At 49.3% G+C, this 18,576-nt stretch overlaps 1 protein-coding gene across 8 annotated transcripts in view; it reads left to right on the forward strand.

Moving 5' to 3' along the window:
• Positions 1-18,576, forward strand: part of PARP4 (poly(ADP-ribose) polymerase family member 4) — a 2,159,601-nt gene that overhangs the window by 1,812,038 nt on the left and 328,987 nt on the right. For all 8 annotated transcript variants that reach the window (XM_085621544.1, XM_085621545.1, XM_085621546.1 and 5 more), the window contains one exon: positions 14,638-14,682. In XM_085621544.1, the coding sequence (XP_085477670.1) occupies positions 14,638-14,682 (45 nt within the window). The remainder of the gene's footprint in view (positions 1-14,637; positions 14,683-18,576) is intronic.

Genomic DNA, 18,576 nt, shown 5'->3' on the forward strand with positions numbered 1-18,576 from the left:
AAAGGCATCCCCATGTAGTTCAGGATTCCTATCAGGTAATCCCACTCCACCGAATCAAACGCTTTGGTGGCGCCAAGGAAGACCGCCACCGCCGAACAATTGGGGTCTAAGTCTTGTAGTACTGCAAATAGTGTTCGAAGGTTATGGGCCGATGCACGATTTGTGATAAAGCCTGCCTGGTCCGTCAGCACCAATCGCTCCATCAGGAGACTGAGGCGGATCGCTAAAACCTTTGCTAGGATTTTAGTGTCACAGTTCAATAAAGACAGGGGTCGGTACGACTCGCAATGTAGCGGGGATTTGTTGGGTTTTAGCAGCGAAATTATTTGAGCCTCCCGCATGGTTTTTGGCAGGCTTCCCTCCTCTAATGCCACATAGAACACTTCTTTCAAGATAGGCGCTAAAATTGGCGCGTAGGCTTTATAAAACTCTATTGGCAAGCCATCGGAGCCCGGATTTCATATGCATTATTGCCTCAGTAATCTCGCCCACTTCCAATTCCAAAGTTTAAAATTTTTGTTGATTAGGTCCTAGCCATGCCAATGCCGTATCCTCGAAGTACTGTGGCAAATCTATTGGATTGCCTCTATGTGAAGTATAGAGTGTTTTATAATAGTCTCTGAACACATCAAGTTGGTCAGAGAGGTTTCTATGCATGATACCTGCTCATCTAGTATTTCCGTGACATAGTTTGTGGTAATACCTTCCCTGGGCGATCGCCTACACCATAAACCCTGGCCATGTATGGTTTCCTTCGGAAGTTACTTTCTCTGCTCGCGGTTTCCTCATATTCTGTGATAGTTTCCCTCAGTTTAGCTCGGCATGCACCATCAGCCGGGTGCGACTGAAGTTCTGTTTCTAACGCTTTAAGTTCACCTTCAACCTATGAAGGTCCCTACGTAGCGGTTTAAGTATGCCCCATTCCTTGGAAATGCACCAACCCCTGGCCGTGACCTTAAATGCTTCCCAGACAGTAGTAAGACTAGAGACAGAGTGTACATTTTGTTCAAAAAAGTCCTTAATTTCTTGCTCGACTTCCTTTCGAAAGACTGCGTCTTGGAGATGCAAGGGATTGAGACGCCAACTGTTATAAGGACTGTGGTTTACCGGAGGCTGTATTTCCATCACCACCAGGGAGTGATCTGAGTACGTACGAGCCAGATGGGTAACATATACAAGCCAATGCGCCATCCCAACCAATACGATTATGTAGTCAAGTCGGGCCCAGGACACGTGCACCGCTGAGGAGTGCGTGCCTTCCTTCTGTGTAGGGTGCTTATACCGCCATGTGTCAAGTAGGAAGTTGTTATCTAGTATGTCTTTTAGTACTCGTTGCGTGTTCGTGAAATGCATTGGTGGGACTCAAGATCTATCCATCTGTGGCTGTACCACCGTATTAAAGTCTCCCCCCCAGATAACATAGGTGGTGCCTATCATTTGAATTTTACCCCATAGTGAGAGCAAAGGTTGTGGGTCGTCAGTGTTAGGGCCATAATAATTTGCAAAAGTCATGTCATATGAGTTGATCCTCCCCCATACCAGGCAGTACCTCCCGTTATTGTCTATCTCCGACCCACTAGGTACGAAACCCACCCCTTGTTTGATGAGTATGGCCACTCCTCTAGAGTACCCGAAGTCGGATGCAAAGTACCGATATGAGGCCCATTTCGCAGCGAATGGAGGGACAAGGTCCGCATGCAGATGTGTTTCTTGTAACATTGCGATTGCACTGTGGTGCCTGTCTAAATAGCTGAGTACCTGCCTCTTTTTCCTAGGGTTATTCAGACCCAGTATATTCCATGATAATACATTTAGAGTGTTAATATCCCATGTTTCGTCTGTCATACCCTTGTCTATCGTGAGTGCACCTGATTACTATTTTCCCCCTGCTGACCAACTAGGTAGATAACATTGCATTGGACCAAAAACCTCTTCCCCCCCCACCCACTCCGGCATCCCCAACTCGCCGGGCATATGTACTCTCCCACACTGAAGAAACATCAGTTCAACTAGTACTGTCCCTCCTTGTAGGAGGTTTGGTGGAACACCCTTGTGGGAAAGTCACTAGGGACACACGCCATACCCACTCTCCTCCGCTGTTGCACCTACCCGCTACACCGCTACATACGCGGGCAGCCGTGGCAGAACGGAGGTGAGAGTCCAGGCAAGATCGATAATAATGCTATATAAACATTAATACAACACCAAAGTCAGACCGCTCCTTTGGATTCTGGTCACCAAAACTGTTCACGCATTTACGATTACAGGTGTTCGACTTAGTCTGGGTTTGATAGAGGAGACTGAGATCTGGATCGTGCCCGCGTGCCCGTTCCAGAAGATGTACTGCTACGATTCTTCTTAAGAAAGTCCTCCACTTGTTGTGTGTTTTGAAAGAATTGTTGCCTTCCCTGGTGTGTGATTTTCAGTTTCGCTGGGTACATCATGGCGTAGGGAATCGATTGCGCCTGTAGCTTCTTCTTCACGGCAGTGAATTTGCGTCTTGCATCTTGTATGGTTTGTGTGAAATCCGGGAAAAATGACAATGTGGTATTTTCATAGTGTACCTGTTTCTTTTCTCGGGCAAGTCGTAACACCATGTCTCTGTCCCGGTAGTTTAAAAAACGTGCTATCACCGGGCGAGGTGGCACCCCAGGGGGCGGGCAGGGAGCCAAAGATCTGGGCGCTCTCACCACCGTGAGGTGGGAAGAGAAGGAGTCGCGACCGAACAGCTCCACAACCAGCTTTTCAATGAAGTCCTCCATACGGCCCGTAATGGTCGACTCCGCCAGGCCCAGGATGCGTACATTGTTCCTTCGGGATCGGGCTTCTGAATCCTCGTTCTTATCTGCGATTATTTTTAGCAGCCTGTCCATCTGTGAAACTTGTTCCTTGCTTGCCGTAGTTCCATCCTCCAAGTCGGACACTCTAGTTTCCGCCTCTTTGATTCGTTGTTCATAATGATCCAGTTTGTTAACAACTGAGTCCATACGTGCATTCATGGTATCTATTTTCTCTGCAATGGTTGCGAGGCTTTGCTTCATACCCGGCAGGAGCGCCTTCCAATCTTCCTCCTGAGTGTCCATGTTTTCGGAGTCTGTGTGGTCAGCCGAGTTGGATCTGGGTGTTTTGTGCGTTTCAAAGGGCAATTTTGTTTGCTTGGTGTCAGTGCGTCCCATGCTGAGAACAAGAGGGTCGCCCCCAGGTGCAATGTCGATATGTACCGTCTACTGTCGCTCCCTGGACGTCACGAGGTATTGAGGGGTTGCTCCCCTCAGCCCTACACAGGTCCCAAATCCGCCTGAGCCACACAACAAGTGTCACAACTGTACTGTGTAGCCGCTCGGCGTCTGTGGCGCACCATGCCTCGACTCAGCTTCCGCCTTGCGCCCGCACCGCGCCTGTACTGGTGGTGCTTCGCAGTGGCAGTTCACTGCAGAATTCGTTGGCTGTACAAATTACCATCCCACACACTAAAGGCAGTGCGGGTCCGCCGCCTCGATTCGCAATTCTGAGGGGCCTTTAGCCAGTCGCATGTAGCATCAGAGTAACCCCACAGCTCGCCCAAAATGGCCGCCACTCAATGTTTTCTCATGGGCATTTGCCAGGCAGCCTCTCTGGTGGGGACGTTATATTTAAGTACAGAAGGGTCTCTGTTGCGCACATCTGGTCCAGGTCAGGCCGCTCGCTGAGAATCATGTGCGTGGCGTCTAGCGTTGGTTTTCGCAGCGTCTGGCAGACAAAATGGCGGCAGAGCCCAACGGATACAGCGGTTATGGTCCGTAGGGAAAGGTGCACCCGGCAAGCAATCGGTGTCCCTACGCAAGCTGCCTGAGCACGTCTGTTGCAGGGGGGTCCCCCTCACGCCTCCGAAACTGCAGGAATGCACCGCTCGGTCAGCCGGCGCTCAACGGCCGCTCCGCAATCTCCTCCCAGACCAGGGAGCAATGTGCTCGATGTCCGCTGACTGAGGAATCCAGTCGAGGCGCTCGTCCCCAAGAGGCACAGCGGGGCCGCAACGGAGCCGCAGCACATCAGGCCAGCCAGGTACCGCCATCCTCAGGGCCCACTCGACTCCGGACTCATCTGGTTGTTACAGCCGCTCTCCCCCACGAGGTTGGCGGGACGGCCCTCCGCGGGGATCTTCACCAGCCCTCAAGTACGTCGCGGTCGGTGTTCCGCGTCTCGAACCAGCTCCGCGGTGAAGAGTGGTGGTTCCGGCTACTCATGGGTCAGTAATCGGATCGTAGTTATAGCTAAGGATGGAGTTTAAGGATGGTTTCTCGCCCGGCAGGGCAGGAGCCTCACTGGTGTGCGGCCATCTTGGTCGCGAGCCACCTAGCGCCCCTAGTAAGTTAGATTTGATCCACATAGTGGGATTGATATACAGCACGCTAAAGATGTGTTACATTCTGCAGTATGACTAATGACTAATTAGGTTTACTCAGGTTGGTATCCTTGCAGTTGAGTTTGTACAATATTTTTACCAATGCTAGAAAAGTCTTACCCACCACTGTTCCCCAGAAAGCTTCTGTTAGGGATGGTCTTTCCAACACGTCAAAAGCCTTCTCTGCATGAAGTGTGGCCAGTATTTTCTCCACCTTTAAGTTTACCTGTTGCAAAATGACAAATACCCTTCTTCGGTTGTGACAATTTGATCTGGTGGTAATGAAGCCCCACTGATTAGACAATATTAAAAATAGCAACAGTAGCCTATTTATGACTGGAATCTTACAGTTAGAGTTAATGAGAGATAGCAGCTTATATCAGCCACAGCTTACAAGAGCATTGCCAGTTTTCAGCTGTGGTATAATGAGCACTTTGCTGGTCGTATCAGACAGCCTTCCCTTCTAGTGAGTTACCCATCATTACCCATCATTAGTAGTGACTGCCTTGCAGCATGAAAATATTCTCCTTACGAAACTCCAACTAAGCTAATGGTTTCTTAGACATAATTATATAGTCTGAAAGAAACACGTTAGTTATAGATTCCTTACCTTAGAATTACCACCAGGCGTCAGACTGGATCCGCATAGTTTTTCGTCAGTCAGTCGGCTCTGCGGTTGTCGTTGGCGTTGTGTCGCTGGAGTGACGTCATGGCAGCTACTTAGACCCTGCCCTCGCACGCTGATGTCAGCGCAGATCCGGGAAGAGCGGTACCTCCCGTCACTTTTTGATGGACTTTTTTTCTCGACTTTTGTTGACTTCTTTTTCGAGTCTTCGACTCCTGGTGCACAAGGGATGCCCGGCTTCAAGGCATGCGGTTCCTGTAACTGACTGATGTCAGTGACGGATCCGCACCGTGTGTGCCTCTTTTGCCTGGAGCGCGACCACGACCCCAAGTTGTGCTCCGACTGCCAGTCAATGGCGCTGAAGGCTTTGCGGGAGCGGCCCCGAAACCTGCTTGAGCGCTGGCAGTCGGCTCCACACCGTTCAAGGTCTCGGTCGCGAGGGAGGTCGAGGGACCGGTCGCGGAGCCACCACCATTCGTCCAAGTCATCGAAGTCTTCGCACTCAGGGTCTGGTAAGTCGAAGCATAAGAAGAAGTCAAAAGAAGCACCGTCGCTCTTCGACTTCTCCTCGGCCGACCCGACGAGGGATGCGGGTGGTGCCCGTCTTGTTGGTCCGCGCATGGAGTCTGAAGAGTCAACTCCACGTTTCCCTCCCTTTCCGGAACCTGAAGCGACTCCCGCCCAGCTTTGTACGTTCTACGAGGCGATAAATGCCATCTTTGGGCAGCCCGAACCCGCCGGCGCACCTTCTGGCCCCGCGGACTCGGTTGGATCCAGATCAGCGCCGGTTGACCTGATTACACCTCCACCGGCACCGCTTCCTCTGGCACCAATCCTGCATGCGACACCAGTCACTCCCCCGGCCGGCGTCGACCCCGGCCTCCATCCCAAAGTGGACCCGAAGCCGGACCGGATCCAGCGCGGAGTGGGGTTTTTGTGCCCCTGTTCACTCCTGGGATCCCTTTTCGACCAGAATGGCACCCAGAGGATGAGGAGGTGGACTGGGAGGGGTCAGGTGACCCTCTGACCGACCAGTTAGATGGACAGGACTGGAGAGAGGAACTGGGGGATGCCTATGGTCTAGACACCTCCCCTGACCATGGCATGTTGTCTCCTATCGTGGCTATGGAGGACGGAGCGTCGTATGCAGTGGTATTGCGTAGGGCGGCCGAGGCTATCAACCTCGAGCTCCCTACAGTGGCGGTCCGGGCTAACCTCCTGACAGAGGTGCTTTAACCAGCTGCGAGCTCTTCGGAGCCCCTGCTGCCGTTTATTGAGGCTCTCACCGACGTCCTTTTGGGCACGTGGTCCAGACCCAACATGGGTCTCCTGTGGACAGGATGATTTCCCGACGCCACTGCCCGGCTCTGGACAACCCCACTTTCCTCTCCCAACACCCCACTCCGGAGAGCTTGGTGGTCCAAGCCTCCACTTCCAAGAGCGCATTCCCTACCGCTCCACCGGAAAGGGAATCCAAGAAGCTAGACCATCTTGGGAAGAAGATGTTCTCTTCCGCCAGCTTAGGACTGCGGTCGGTAAACACCACATGTCTCTTGGGCCACTATTCCCACTCTGTGTGGGATACGGTTGCGCAGGTGCTGCCTCAGTGCCCAGAGGAGGCCCGGGCTGTGCTCTCTCAGGCTGTCATTGCCGGGAGGGATGCGGCGAAGTGTACCATCCGTTGTGGGCTGGACACCGCTGACTCTCTGGGTAGGACCATTTTAACGTCAGGAGCACTTCAAGCTACGCGTGGATGAGATCGACTGGCTCTTCGGGGGATGTCCAGAACACCTTGAGGGACATGCCCTTTGATGGCCTTTGCCTTTTTGGCGACAAATCAGACAACGCTCTAGAGCGTTTCAGGGCCTCTCCACCCGCCCTTCACAGTCTGCTTTTCGCCCCTTTCGTGGCTAAGGAAGTGGTGCCCCGCTACGTCCCACCCAGAGCCACAGGCCGCAGCAAGGTACCCAACCTCTGTGCAGCCGGGTGACTTGGGAACAACCGTTGTGGTTTCAGGGGCCAGCGGGTTGGCCAGTCCACCAACACACCACCCTCCCCCCCCAGCAGCAGCCTCCAAACCTTCCTAGTCTGACTTTTCATGCCCTTCAAACGCCAGTGGGCAGCAGGATTCACCATCACCACCGGCGCACCATAACGTCAGACAGGTGGGTTTTGCAGATAGTCCAAAGGGGCTACTCCCTCCCCTTCGAGGCTACCTCCAGCCATGCCACCGCAATACCACTGCATGTCGGAGGATCACCTGGCCCTTCTCCAGCAGGAAGTTATGGCTCTTTTGATCAAGGGAGCCATCAAGCGCGTTACTGTCCCAGAACTAGGTCGTGGTTGTTATTCCCACTACTTTCTGGTCCCCAAGAAGGACAACCGCTTCCTCCGGAAGGAGAAGTTCAAGATGTTGACGCTTGCTCAGGACTTGTCTGCCCTCGACCCAGAAGACAGGATGGTAGCGTTGGACTTGCAGGACACTTATTTTCACATCCTCGTCCTGCCGGCATTACCTGCGGTTCACGGTAGGCCACGAGTACTTTCAGTTTACCATGCTCCCCTTTGGCCTTACCACAAGCACCCCTCGGGTGTTCATGAAAGTGATGGCGGTGGTCGCAGCTCATCTGTGCAGATCAGGGGTTTCATTCTTCCCCTATCTCGACGACTGGCTGATGAAGTCGGTCGTCTCCCACCTCCAGACTACGGCTGGCCTCCTGCATTCGCTGGGGTTCTCCATCAAAGGGCCGAAGTCACGCCTGATTCCCTCTCAGAAGCTCCTCTTCATCGGAGCGGTTCTGTACACAATGCAGTTACGGGTCTATCCTCTGGGATATTCAGGCAATGATTCTGATCTTTCAGCCTCTATCCCGGGTTTCATTCAGAATGACCCAGAGTTTGCTGGGCCTCATGGCCTCCTGCATCCTGCTGGTCGATCATGCCAGGTGGCCTATGCAGGCTCTGCAGTGGGACCTGAAGTTGCAGTGGGCGCAGCATCAGGGTAATCTGTCCGATTGCGTCCAGATCTCGGAGGGCACTGCACGACAATTGCAGTGGTGGCTCACAAACCAGGATTGGGTCAACGGCAGATCCCTCTCCCTTCCCCAACCAGAACACACAGTGGTGACAGACGCATCCCTTCTAGGATGGGGCGGCCACATGGGAGAGGCAGAGATCGGAGGCCTCTGGTCTCCGGTGGAGTCCGAGCTCCACATCAAACTTCTGGAGCTTCAGGCGATCCGTCTCGCACTAGAGGCATTCCTTCCCTCTGTCCGGGGAAGAGTAGTGCAGGTGTTCACGGACAACACCATCACCATGTGGTACTGCAACAAATAGGTCGGGGTATGTCAGGAGGCCCTCCGCCTCTGGACATGGCTGGAACATCAGGGCATATCCCTGGTGGTTCAACACCTGGCAGGTTCACTGAACGCCAGGGCGGACGAACTCAGCCGCAGGTGCATGATGGATCACAAATGGCGTCTTCACTCGGAGGTGGTGCAAGGTCTCTTTCAACAGAGGGGAGAACCTTGGTTAGATCTATTTGCCACCGAAGACAACGCGCAATGTCAGCAATTCTGCACATTGGAATTTCCAAGGTGGCACTCGCTAGGCGATGCTTTTCGTCGCGAGTGGAGTTGCGGTCTCTTGTACACCTTTCCGTCTATACCACTTCTGCCCAGAGTGCTGAAGAAGATCAGGCGCGACAGGGCCGAAGTCATTCTTGTGGCTCCGGATTGGGCATGGAGAGTTTGGTATTCTGAGCTGCTCTACATGGCCATCGACCCTCCGACTCGTCTGCCCTCTTCGGGAGGATCTTCTGTCGCAGGCACAGGGGATGGTCCTCCACCTGAACCTGTCCAGTCTCCACCTCTTTTCGTGGAGATTAAGCAGCGGCAGTTGAAGTCATTCGACCTGCCTCCTGAAGTCTGTGATGTAATTCTGGCAGCCAGGCATCCCTCCACTAAGACGGTATACGCTTGCCGGTGGAACAAATTTGTGGCATTGTGCACAGCAAAGCCTGTGGATCCCCTCTCTGCCCCTCTTTCTGAGATTCTTTTGTTCCTTCTTTCTTTGGCCCAGCAGGTCCCTGCTCTGGGCACTATCAAGGGCTATCTCTCGGCCATCTCTGCCTTCCTTCAGCTTCCAGATCAGCCTTCCCTTTTCAAGTCCCCGGTTATAAATTGTTTCTTGAAAGGCATAACTCATCTCTTTCCTCCTATTCCCTTCGTTATGCCTCAGTGGGACTTGAACCTGGTTTTACCGTATTTAATGTGCGCTCCCTTTGAGCCGCTTCACAGCTGTCCTTTGAGGCTTTTAACTCTTAAAACTGCATTCCTGGTGGCCATCACCTCTGCCAAATGAGTGAGTGAGCTCCAGGCTCTTTCTTCTAAGCCTCCTTTTCTGTCTGTGCATCCAGACAAAGTTGTCATCAGGACTCGTCCATCCTTCTTGCCCAAGGTTGTCACTGCCTTTCACATCGGGCAAACCATCACCTTGCCCACCTTCTTTCCGCCTCCGTATCCTTCGAAGGAGGAAGAGAGTCTTCACCGTCTGGACCGAAAACGGGCGCTCTGCTTTTATCTGGATCGCACCAAACAGTTCCGGGTGGACGACCAGCTCCTTGTTGGGTACATGGGCGCCAAGAAAGCTCGGACCGTACGCGAGCAGACTATTGCCCGATGGGTCGTCTTGTGTATCAAAACGTGCTATTCTCTTGCAAAGAAGGAGCCTCCAGTGGGGATGGGTGCCCATTCCACCAGGGCAATGGCAGCCGCTACTGCTCTGGGACGAGGCATTCCTCTGAATGACATCTGTCAGGCGGCTACGTGGGCTTCGCTGCACATGTTCACCAAGCACCCTTCACCAAGTTCTTTACCGCCCCACCCATCCTTCCCATTCTGCGAAGTGATTTCTAAGGTTATCCTTCCAGGGCCCTAGTTTTGTGCACCAGTGGTCAGTGTCTTGCATGGCTCTGCGTTTCTGGAGCGGAAATTCGTGTACAGAACTGACATCAGCGCAAGAGGGCGGCATCTAAGTAGCTGCCGCGACGTTATCCCGGCGACACGATGCCAACGACTAATACGGAGCCAACCGACTCCACCTTCCGACACGCAGAGGTACTGATGACGAAAAACTTTCCGGATCCAGTCTGACTCCTGGGGGTAATTCTAAGGTAAGGAATCTATAACTAACTAGTGTTTCTTACAGATATATCGTTACCGAAGGTAAGTAACTTGTTCTACAACCCCACCATGGGAGTTAGAACACCTGACATACAACTTACTTCCTCCAAATGCAATACTGACTTTGCTTCTGACAATCCGTGAACAAAAAAATGAAAACATACTCCTAACAAATCTCTATGTACACCCCAAGGAGAAAAATAAGGGAGCACAGCAACTGAAGGAAGAATTAACAAAACTATTGGAAACTAAAAATTCCAACAACCTTATCGTCAGTGGGGACTTTAATTTAAACATGCTTAATAATCCAGCTGCAGTGCCTACAGTATGTGAGGACACCTTTGCATGGGAACCATGTGAACAAGATAACACCTCTGGCGGCAGCAGCTCCAAAATAGCGGAAAGACTGTTGGAAAAATTAGAAGAGCTGGGCCTACGCGCCCTTAATGGCAGATTTCCAGGAGACCGCCCACAAGTGGCCACATTTCATAGTTCGAAGGCCAGCTCTACAATAGACTTCACATTCCTCTCTCGGAACATGTACCAAATGGTGGGTGATTACCGAATCGGCACGATGGATTATAGTGACCACCTCCCCCAGGAAATTACTATTGGGATCCCAGTGAAACTAAATCCATTGGCCGTCAACACATTTGGCTCAGAATACACCCTCAGCGACAGAAGAATAAAATGTAAAATCACAAATCCGCAAAAACTCCAAATGCAAGCAAAACAAGCATTTGAAGAGGCACAAATAGCATGCATAGACCCAATTGAGAGGTGGGTGCGGTTCACAAAAACATTATTAGACAAAAATGCTCGGAAAAAATGCAAGATCAATACACCAAGAAATAAGAACGATTACAACTTTAGTTCCAACATCCAGGTCAAAACCCTAAAGCGCAAGATTAACCATCTCCTACGCAAAGTGAGGACGGTACCCACCGCTCGCCACGAGCTAAAACAGCAAAAAGAAATCCGTAGAAAACTAATCTGGCGACTAAGAAAAGAAGCAGACGAAATCTTTTGGGGAAAACTCCTCTATGACGCCAAAACAAACAACAATGCACAATTCTGGCAAAAAGTCAATATCAGGATTGGCGAGCGAAACAACGGGATTGAATCTTGCCCTACAGAAGAAGCTTGGGTAAACTTTCTCGGCAAACATCTAAACGAAGACCAGGAAGGGTGGAAAGGAACACACACCCCTAAAAAGGACACAGAAGAATGGGTACCACTACACAACGACGGCTCTGCACAAAACGAAGGAATTGTGATAAACAACTTACAGATCCGTAAAAGAATCTCTAAAGGGAGACGCGAAGGTGCACCAGGTCCTAACGGCATTCCCCCTTTGGTTTTCAAACAAGACCCTGAACACTGGGCCAAGGTCCTTACACCAATATTTGACAAAATCTTGCAGACATCAACAATTCCAGAGTCATGGAGGGGGGCCATAATCTCCCCAATCTTTAAAAAAGGTGATAGGAGCAACCCAGGAAGTTATCGCCTCATAGCCCTGCTCGATAATGAGGCAAAATATTATGCAGGCCTTTTACTCGAGGAATTAACAGCATGGGTGGGCGACACAAAAGCAATTCCATTCAATCAAAGTGGTTTTTGCAAAAGTATGGGCACGACCACAAACATACTCACTTTATCACTTCTGATTGACCAGGCACTTATCATAAAACAACCACTATATCTGTGCTTCATTGATTACAGTTCCGCTTTCGAACACGTAAACAGGAACATCCTCTGGCAAAAACTAAAGCAAATGAGAATTCCCTCACTGCTACTGAACCAACTAATTCTTATGCACAGTAACACCTGGGTTCAGGTTAAACTAGGTGAAGGAGATTTTCTGTCTAAAAAAATTCCTACAAGCATTGGGGTGAAACAAGGATGTATCCTAGCACCAATGTTATTTAATCTCTTCTTGGCCGAATTATCAAACTTGCTGAACAAAAGCAATTCACACGCGCCAAAATTGGGAGGGACACAGATGTCAAACTTACTCTATGCGGACGACCTGGTGCTAATTAGTCAGACCCCGATAGGCCTACAGCGATTATTAAACATAACATCTCAGTATTCTATCACAAACAAACTCAAAATCAACTACGAAAAAAACTAAAGTTATGTGTATTACTAAACAAACAAGGAAAATAACAAACAATTGGTTCATGGACTCAAAAAAATTGGACATTACTACCAAATACAGATACTTGGGGGTCATTGTAGACGCCAAGGGAAGCTTCATACCTCAACGCGAGGAAATAAAAAAGAGAGGTCTAATGACAGCAGTATCCCTAAGAAACCTCAAAAACAAGATCACGGGACCAACCCTCTCTCCTCTGCTAAAGGTGATACAGGCAAAACTTATACCATCTATCACTTATGGCAGTGAAGTAATGAGAGGAAGGGATGCAGAGGTTTTAAATGGAACAGTAACTAAAGCAATGCGTATGATCTTCGGCTTACCAAGGTATACATCACCAGCACAAATTAGGCTTGAACTTGGTCTTACCAGGGAAGATCTGGCCCACAAAGGAGCATATTTAAAAAGCTAGTACAAAATTTGTAAGGGAGAAGAAAACACACTAAACGCCCTTCTGTGGAAGGAATTGCAATACAGAGAAAATTGTCCAGCAAGGCTCTATTTGGATGATGCATTAAAATCACTGGGGCTGCACCAACTATGGAATCTACGAGGTCCAGTGGTGGGCCTCAAAAAAGCGGTAAATAATATTGTTAAAAAGGAATCACTTTTGCAGGACAAGATTCAACTGGCGGAGCGAGCGCATGGCTGGTTAACTATACAAACATACACCAGCCTTAGACCACAAAAATATCTGCAATCCTGCTTTACCAAAAGAATTAAAGATACGTTTTTGAAATTTCGATTGGGTCTACTGCCGTCTGCAACCCACATAGCGCCATGGTTACGCCCTGCCCTGCCAGCAAAGTGTCGACTTTGTGGCAATGGTGTAGAAAACATCTCACACCTTATCACCAACTGCAAATTCCTGCTACAAGAGCGCAGAACAATTCTAAAACCAATCTTTAATGAACAACGAATAAGAACTTGTAGGCAAGCTGTCTTGGCATGCTTTTCGGGCGACAATGTCCAACTAAGCTGCCGCCTTGTAAAATTCCTGGAAATTGCAGAAATCAGATTTAAAACGGAAGACCATCAAGAAAAATTGTAATCAGGTCCCATAACATACTTAAGCCTGTAAAATTCTAAGACAGGAGAAGACACAAACCTGAAGATTAAAGGAAAATACATAAAGAAAACCAGCTCTACATCCGACCCTTCAGTGGGAAAACAAATCTTGATCATTAAGGACCACTCCGGAGCAGTGAGACTACCAAATCAGCATAGAACACAACAACGTGCGGAGAACACGCTCTCGCAAGACTGTCATTACTGACTGAAACAACACAACACGAACCCTGACAGAGTAATATTAACCAGTTCAAGCCTGAAAAGCCCACAGGATATGTGAGAATTGCCTCAGCTCAGCACTCTTTCTATTCCCCCAGCGCTGGAACTGACCGATATTAGGACTCTCAAACTTTGAATGCAGTTTTTAAACATACAACCATCCTTATTTTAAGTTGGGCACTAAAAGATGTATAACGTTTTTTTTTCTTTGTTCTCTTTTTAAATGATCTTTTTGTAATGGTTTTAACTAACTGTACAATAAAGATCTACTACTACTACCATGGGAGTTAGTAACTCTTTGAAAACCAATGATACATAGGGTGCCAAATCTCAAACTGGAAGGAAAGCCCAAAACACACCCCTTCCAAAATGTGACTCTGTACCCATTCCTAAAACCATTCAGCCATTCTGATAAGCTTTTCCAAATCTGTAAATGGTTTATTACATTAGTAAAAAGGTTTTAGCATTTGCAAATCAGATGATATGAGAAGAATAAACCCTTCATACATTTCCCCCCTGGTTGATATGGTGGGGTTGAGTTTCTGCTGAGGGAAGTGGGTAGTTTGGAAGGCATTTGACTTCCTGGAGGTATATTTTTGTGTGTTTTTTTTTTAGTCTAACCGGATCTTTTCTGTAAAATTCTCCAGTTTACCTCAATCCTTCCCTTTCCCTCTTTGTCTTGTAGGACAGCAGTGTTTGCCACCTTCTTCCTCTAGATTCCTGTTGTTATTATAGATTGTTTAACTGTGTGGAATTTCAGTTTTCCATGTCACTATAGTACATTAGGGGTTAACATAGTGTAAATAGTTTTGGAGGTTGATTCTTTAGAAATTACACATTGTACGGCCTGAGTTGATGATGCTAAAATTGTTTTAAAATTGTGTTTAAAATAAAAAGTAACACCATGACAGAGTTTCATAACATAATGTTTCAGCCCAATTTCTATTGCCATGAATCTATCTAAACTGTAGAGTGGTCTTTCTTTCTTCTTCAGATGGCATCTCCTGCTTTTGGCACAGCTGACTTCGGTAGAGCTAAGGTCAGTGGTTGTGTTTTGTTTCTTTTTCTCAGTCATTTGGTGTCAGCAATATGTGCTGGGCCATATTCTAAAATATTACCTGTAACTAGAATTTATATTATTCAAAATTACTTTAATCTGATGGTATAGTATTGTGAAAATATGTTATATATCATCGCACAGATAATGCTTTCTGTTGTATCATAATTGTCTGATTTTGAAGCTGTTTTTTCATTATTCCTGTAGGAAAGTAGGATCTGCTTTCATGGTTACCCCCGCTTTTTGCTGGTGTCAGTATGTTTTTTGACTAGTCTGACTGGGATCCTGCTAATCAGGACCCCAGTCACTGTGCATCCTCCCTAAATTTGACTTGGTAAGTACTTTTGTACCTCAACAAATTGCTATTGGTGTACCCCTTTAAGTCCCTAGTATATGGTATTGAGGTACCCAGGGCAAAGGCACACCAGGGGTCTCCCATGGGCTGCAGCATATTTGGTACCACCCATGAGAGACCACTCAAACTGTGACTACAGGTCTGCCATTGCAGCCTGTGTAAGCTGGTGCTAGCACCACTTACGACAGATATACGTTTCCTTATATCTGATGTCACTATACTTAAAACCTATAAGTCACCCCTAAGGCAGGTATTTCAATCATGAAGGCAGGGTGCTTTGTTGTAAGAGTGTGGATGCCCCTGCATTGTCAGGACATCCCTACAAATCCTGGAGTGGATTCTCCAGGCTTTGTAAGTGCTGTCAGTTATTTTGATACATATAGTGACCATCCGGCATTACTCGATGGCTAACTATATAGTGGCTGAGCCGATCCTGGGCATGTTTGGTATCAAACCTGTTGGAATCATACCCCAACACCGTTACCGGAACTATGATTCCGTGCACTGGGGTGCTCCTCCGGTAACCCCCAGTACTCTCGTTAACAGCCTTTCAGGGTCTGCTAGCAATCTAGTGCTTCTGCCGACCACAGACACGATTCTGCCCTCCTGCTGCTGAGCTGAGCTCCAGCAGGGGAAGGTAGAACAATAGGTTTCCGGTCACCAGGCCCGCGAAGACCCGCCCCCCTTTCCCACAGTCGTACGCGGGTGGTGTGTGTTCTGCGAGCCCCAAACTCCACTCGGGCCCCATAGCACAGTAGCTGACAGGTGGGCCGGTACTTCGGCGTGCAGTCGCAGGCAGATGGTTTCTCCGCGATCGTGATGACTGGCAGGTAAAGGGGTGTTCTTCGGGCCTTTGCAGTTTGGCCTTTGCGGCCGCGGCGCACAGCTTTGTCCGTGGTGGTCTGTGACGCTATGGTTGGTTCTGACATTTCCCTGCCCCGGGCGCCTCATCGATCAATAATAGTGATGCCGGCTAATAAAGTGGGAGCTCCCTGCAGGGAATCAGGGCAGACCGAAGTGAGACGAGCCTGTGGACTACTGCGATGCTCTCCACACGGCAACAAGGGCCCACTGGGAACTGGAGAGGCCACGACGGCACTGGAAAACAGGCCACACAGAATGGCAGGGTACTACGGATGACTGCCGCTGGCTCAGTTAGACGTCAGATTGAGGGGTTAGTGACGGAGTGGCACTAAGGGGCGACCACCATGTTGGCCTGCTTGGCCACACCCCTGCGGTTAACTTTTTACTTTTGCAAATGGACCCAGAAGGAACCACATGGATCAAGGAAGGTTGTTGAGCCACCTCTCCTGTTGATACCCAGGGAACCAGGATAGTTACACCAGGGAGCTCATGGGCATAGAGATGAAGTGGTATCGGAACTACCCGTAGATACCAATGGAGCTTTGTGGAAGATCTGCACCAGTCTCGTGGACCAGGTCAGTGGAACCAGGACGTGGAATCGAGACGAGAAGAACCTGAAAACAAAGGGGACAGAGTCCAGATTCCCTGGAGGTACCCAGGAAGCACATGAGCACGATACCAGCCCTTGTCGTAGGATCTTTCTGTAGCTCAGTGAGGTTGAAGCAGCAGCTGTGGAGCCCAGGCGACGATGCAGGAGCAGAGGAGCCTTCCACGAGGTGTTGCCGGTTGACGAGCGCAGGAGGGTCAGTGGTCTGCTGAACCACCAACAAGCCACGGCAAAAGCAAACAATGGATTGCGGGTGATGATGCTGTGTTGGAGACCAGCAATGTCTGTATGACTAACCTAGCAAGGGTATGTCCGGGCCAGGCTTTTAGCACGCAGGAGAGCCAGCAGGAATCAGTAGAGCCCCCTCAAGGACCCTCTGGCAACAGGCGCAGGGAGTCGTAGGGAAACTTCAGCAGCACATAGGAGATGGAGGCCAACAATGCTGAGGATTCAGGCACGATTTCATTCTTGGAGCTGTGCAATGCTGGGTGTAGGGGCTTCTTGGAGCAGGGGAGACTGGTCAGGCTCTGGAGAGGCAACAAACCACCATCTGTGTTGCAGAGCCGGGCGATGTCTGTGGGCTAACAGGATCAGCAAACCGGTTGTCGCTGTAAAGGTGCCTGCGGATCCAGGGAATTTAGGGCCAGATGTAGGTGGCCAAATACCGAGCGGTAATGCAGAAATTCGCAGAATTAACGACCGGTATTTGGCTGAGTGCAATGTAGGTGAGTTGAAACCTAGTTGCAAAATAAGGAATCGCAAAATAGCGATTCCTTATTTTGCTCTTGCATCTAAGGAATCGGACATACCGATTCCTTAAGTGCAATGTAGATAGCACTAAAATTAGTGCACTTTAGCCTTAAGGAATCGATAATTACCACCAACTTCAAGTTGGTGGTAAGCAGCGATTTCCTTTAAAAAAGCACTTTTATGCTTCTTTAATGTATGTGCGCCACATGTGCACAAATTCACATTTCAGGGGTGAAACAGGGTGTCCTTTGGACACCCTGGCACACTTGAAATAGTGCTCGCTATTTGCGATTCGGTAATACTGAATCGCTAATAGTGAATCTCTTTCCATTCATTCCAATGGGCCTCCTAGCCCATAGGAATGAATGGCTAGGTATTCCTTAATAACGAATCTCAATTACCGATTCGTTATTAAGGAATGTTAAGGAATCGCTAATATTTTAGCGATTCCTACCTACATTCCATTTAGCGAGTCCTTAATAGCGATTCAGTAAAAATCGCAATTAAGGACTCGCTAAATGAAAGTTACCTACATCTGGCCCTAAGTCCTTCACGTCAAGTGAGATTCCTTCTGGCTTGCATGCAGGCTTAATCCTTGGTGACTCAGAGGATGCACGGCCATGGAGTTGCAGAACTTGAAGAAGCACAGGAACGAAAATGAAGAAGGAAACTTCCCATCGAAAGCAGACTTGTCTTTGGTCTGGCTCAAAGAATAGCAGAGTTCCAGTGTCCACTAGCAGAAGAGTCTTCAAACAGTCTACTGATGACAGGCAGTTGGATCTTTAAGTTGTTTTCGGGACGAATTTAAGGGCCTACCCACAGTAGAGCCCTTAAGTAACCCTAAAAAGGGGAGGCACCTCTTCTGTGGTGACCCGCCTATCAGAGGGGCTCAAGGATGCTACTCAGATGGCCTCGCCAGTCAGACGGGCCAAGATTCAACATGGCTGAATCTCTCCTGAAAAAACTTTCAGCAAACCCTACTGACCTCAAGAATTTCAGACCAATCTCCCTACTCCCTTATACGTCCAAAGTCATGGAAAAAGCCGTCAACAGCCAACACGCTGCCTTCATCGAAGAAAACCACATCCTTGACTCCTCCCAATCAGGCTTCAGGAAGAACCACAGCACCGAAACCACACTCCTCGCAGCAACAGACCACATCCGCGCCCTCCTTGACAGAGGAGAGACGGTGGCACTCATCCTCTTAGACCTCTACACGGCCTTCAACACCGTCTCTCACCGCACCTTAGACCGCAGACTCCACGATGCGGGAATCCGGAACATAGCCCTTGACCAGATC

Source organism: Triturus cristatus, chromosome 8 (assembly GCF_964204655.1).
Source record: "Triturus cristatus chromosome 8, aTriCri1.1, whole genome shotgun sequence".
In the NCBI taxonomy this organism is placed as follows: Eukaryota; Metazoa; Chordata; class Amphibia; order Caudata; family Salamandridae; genus Triturus; species Triturus cristatus.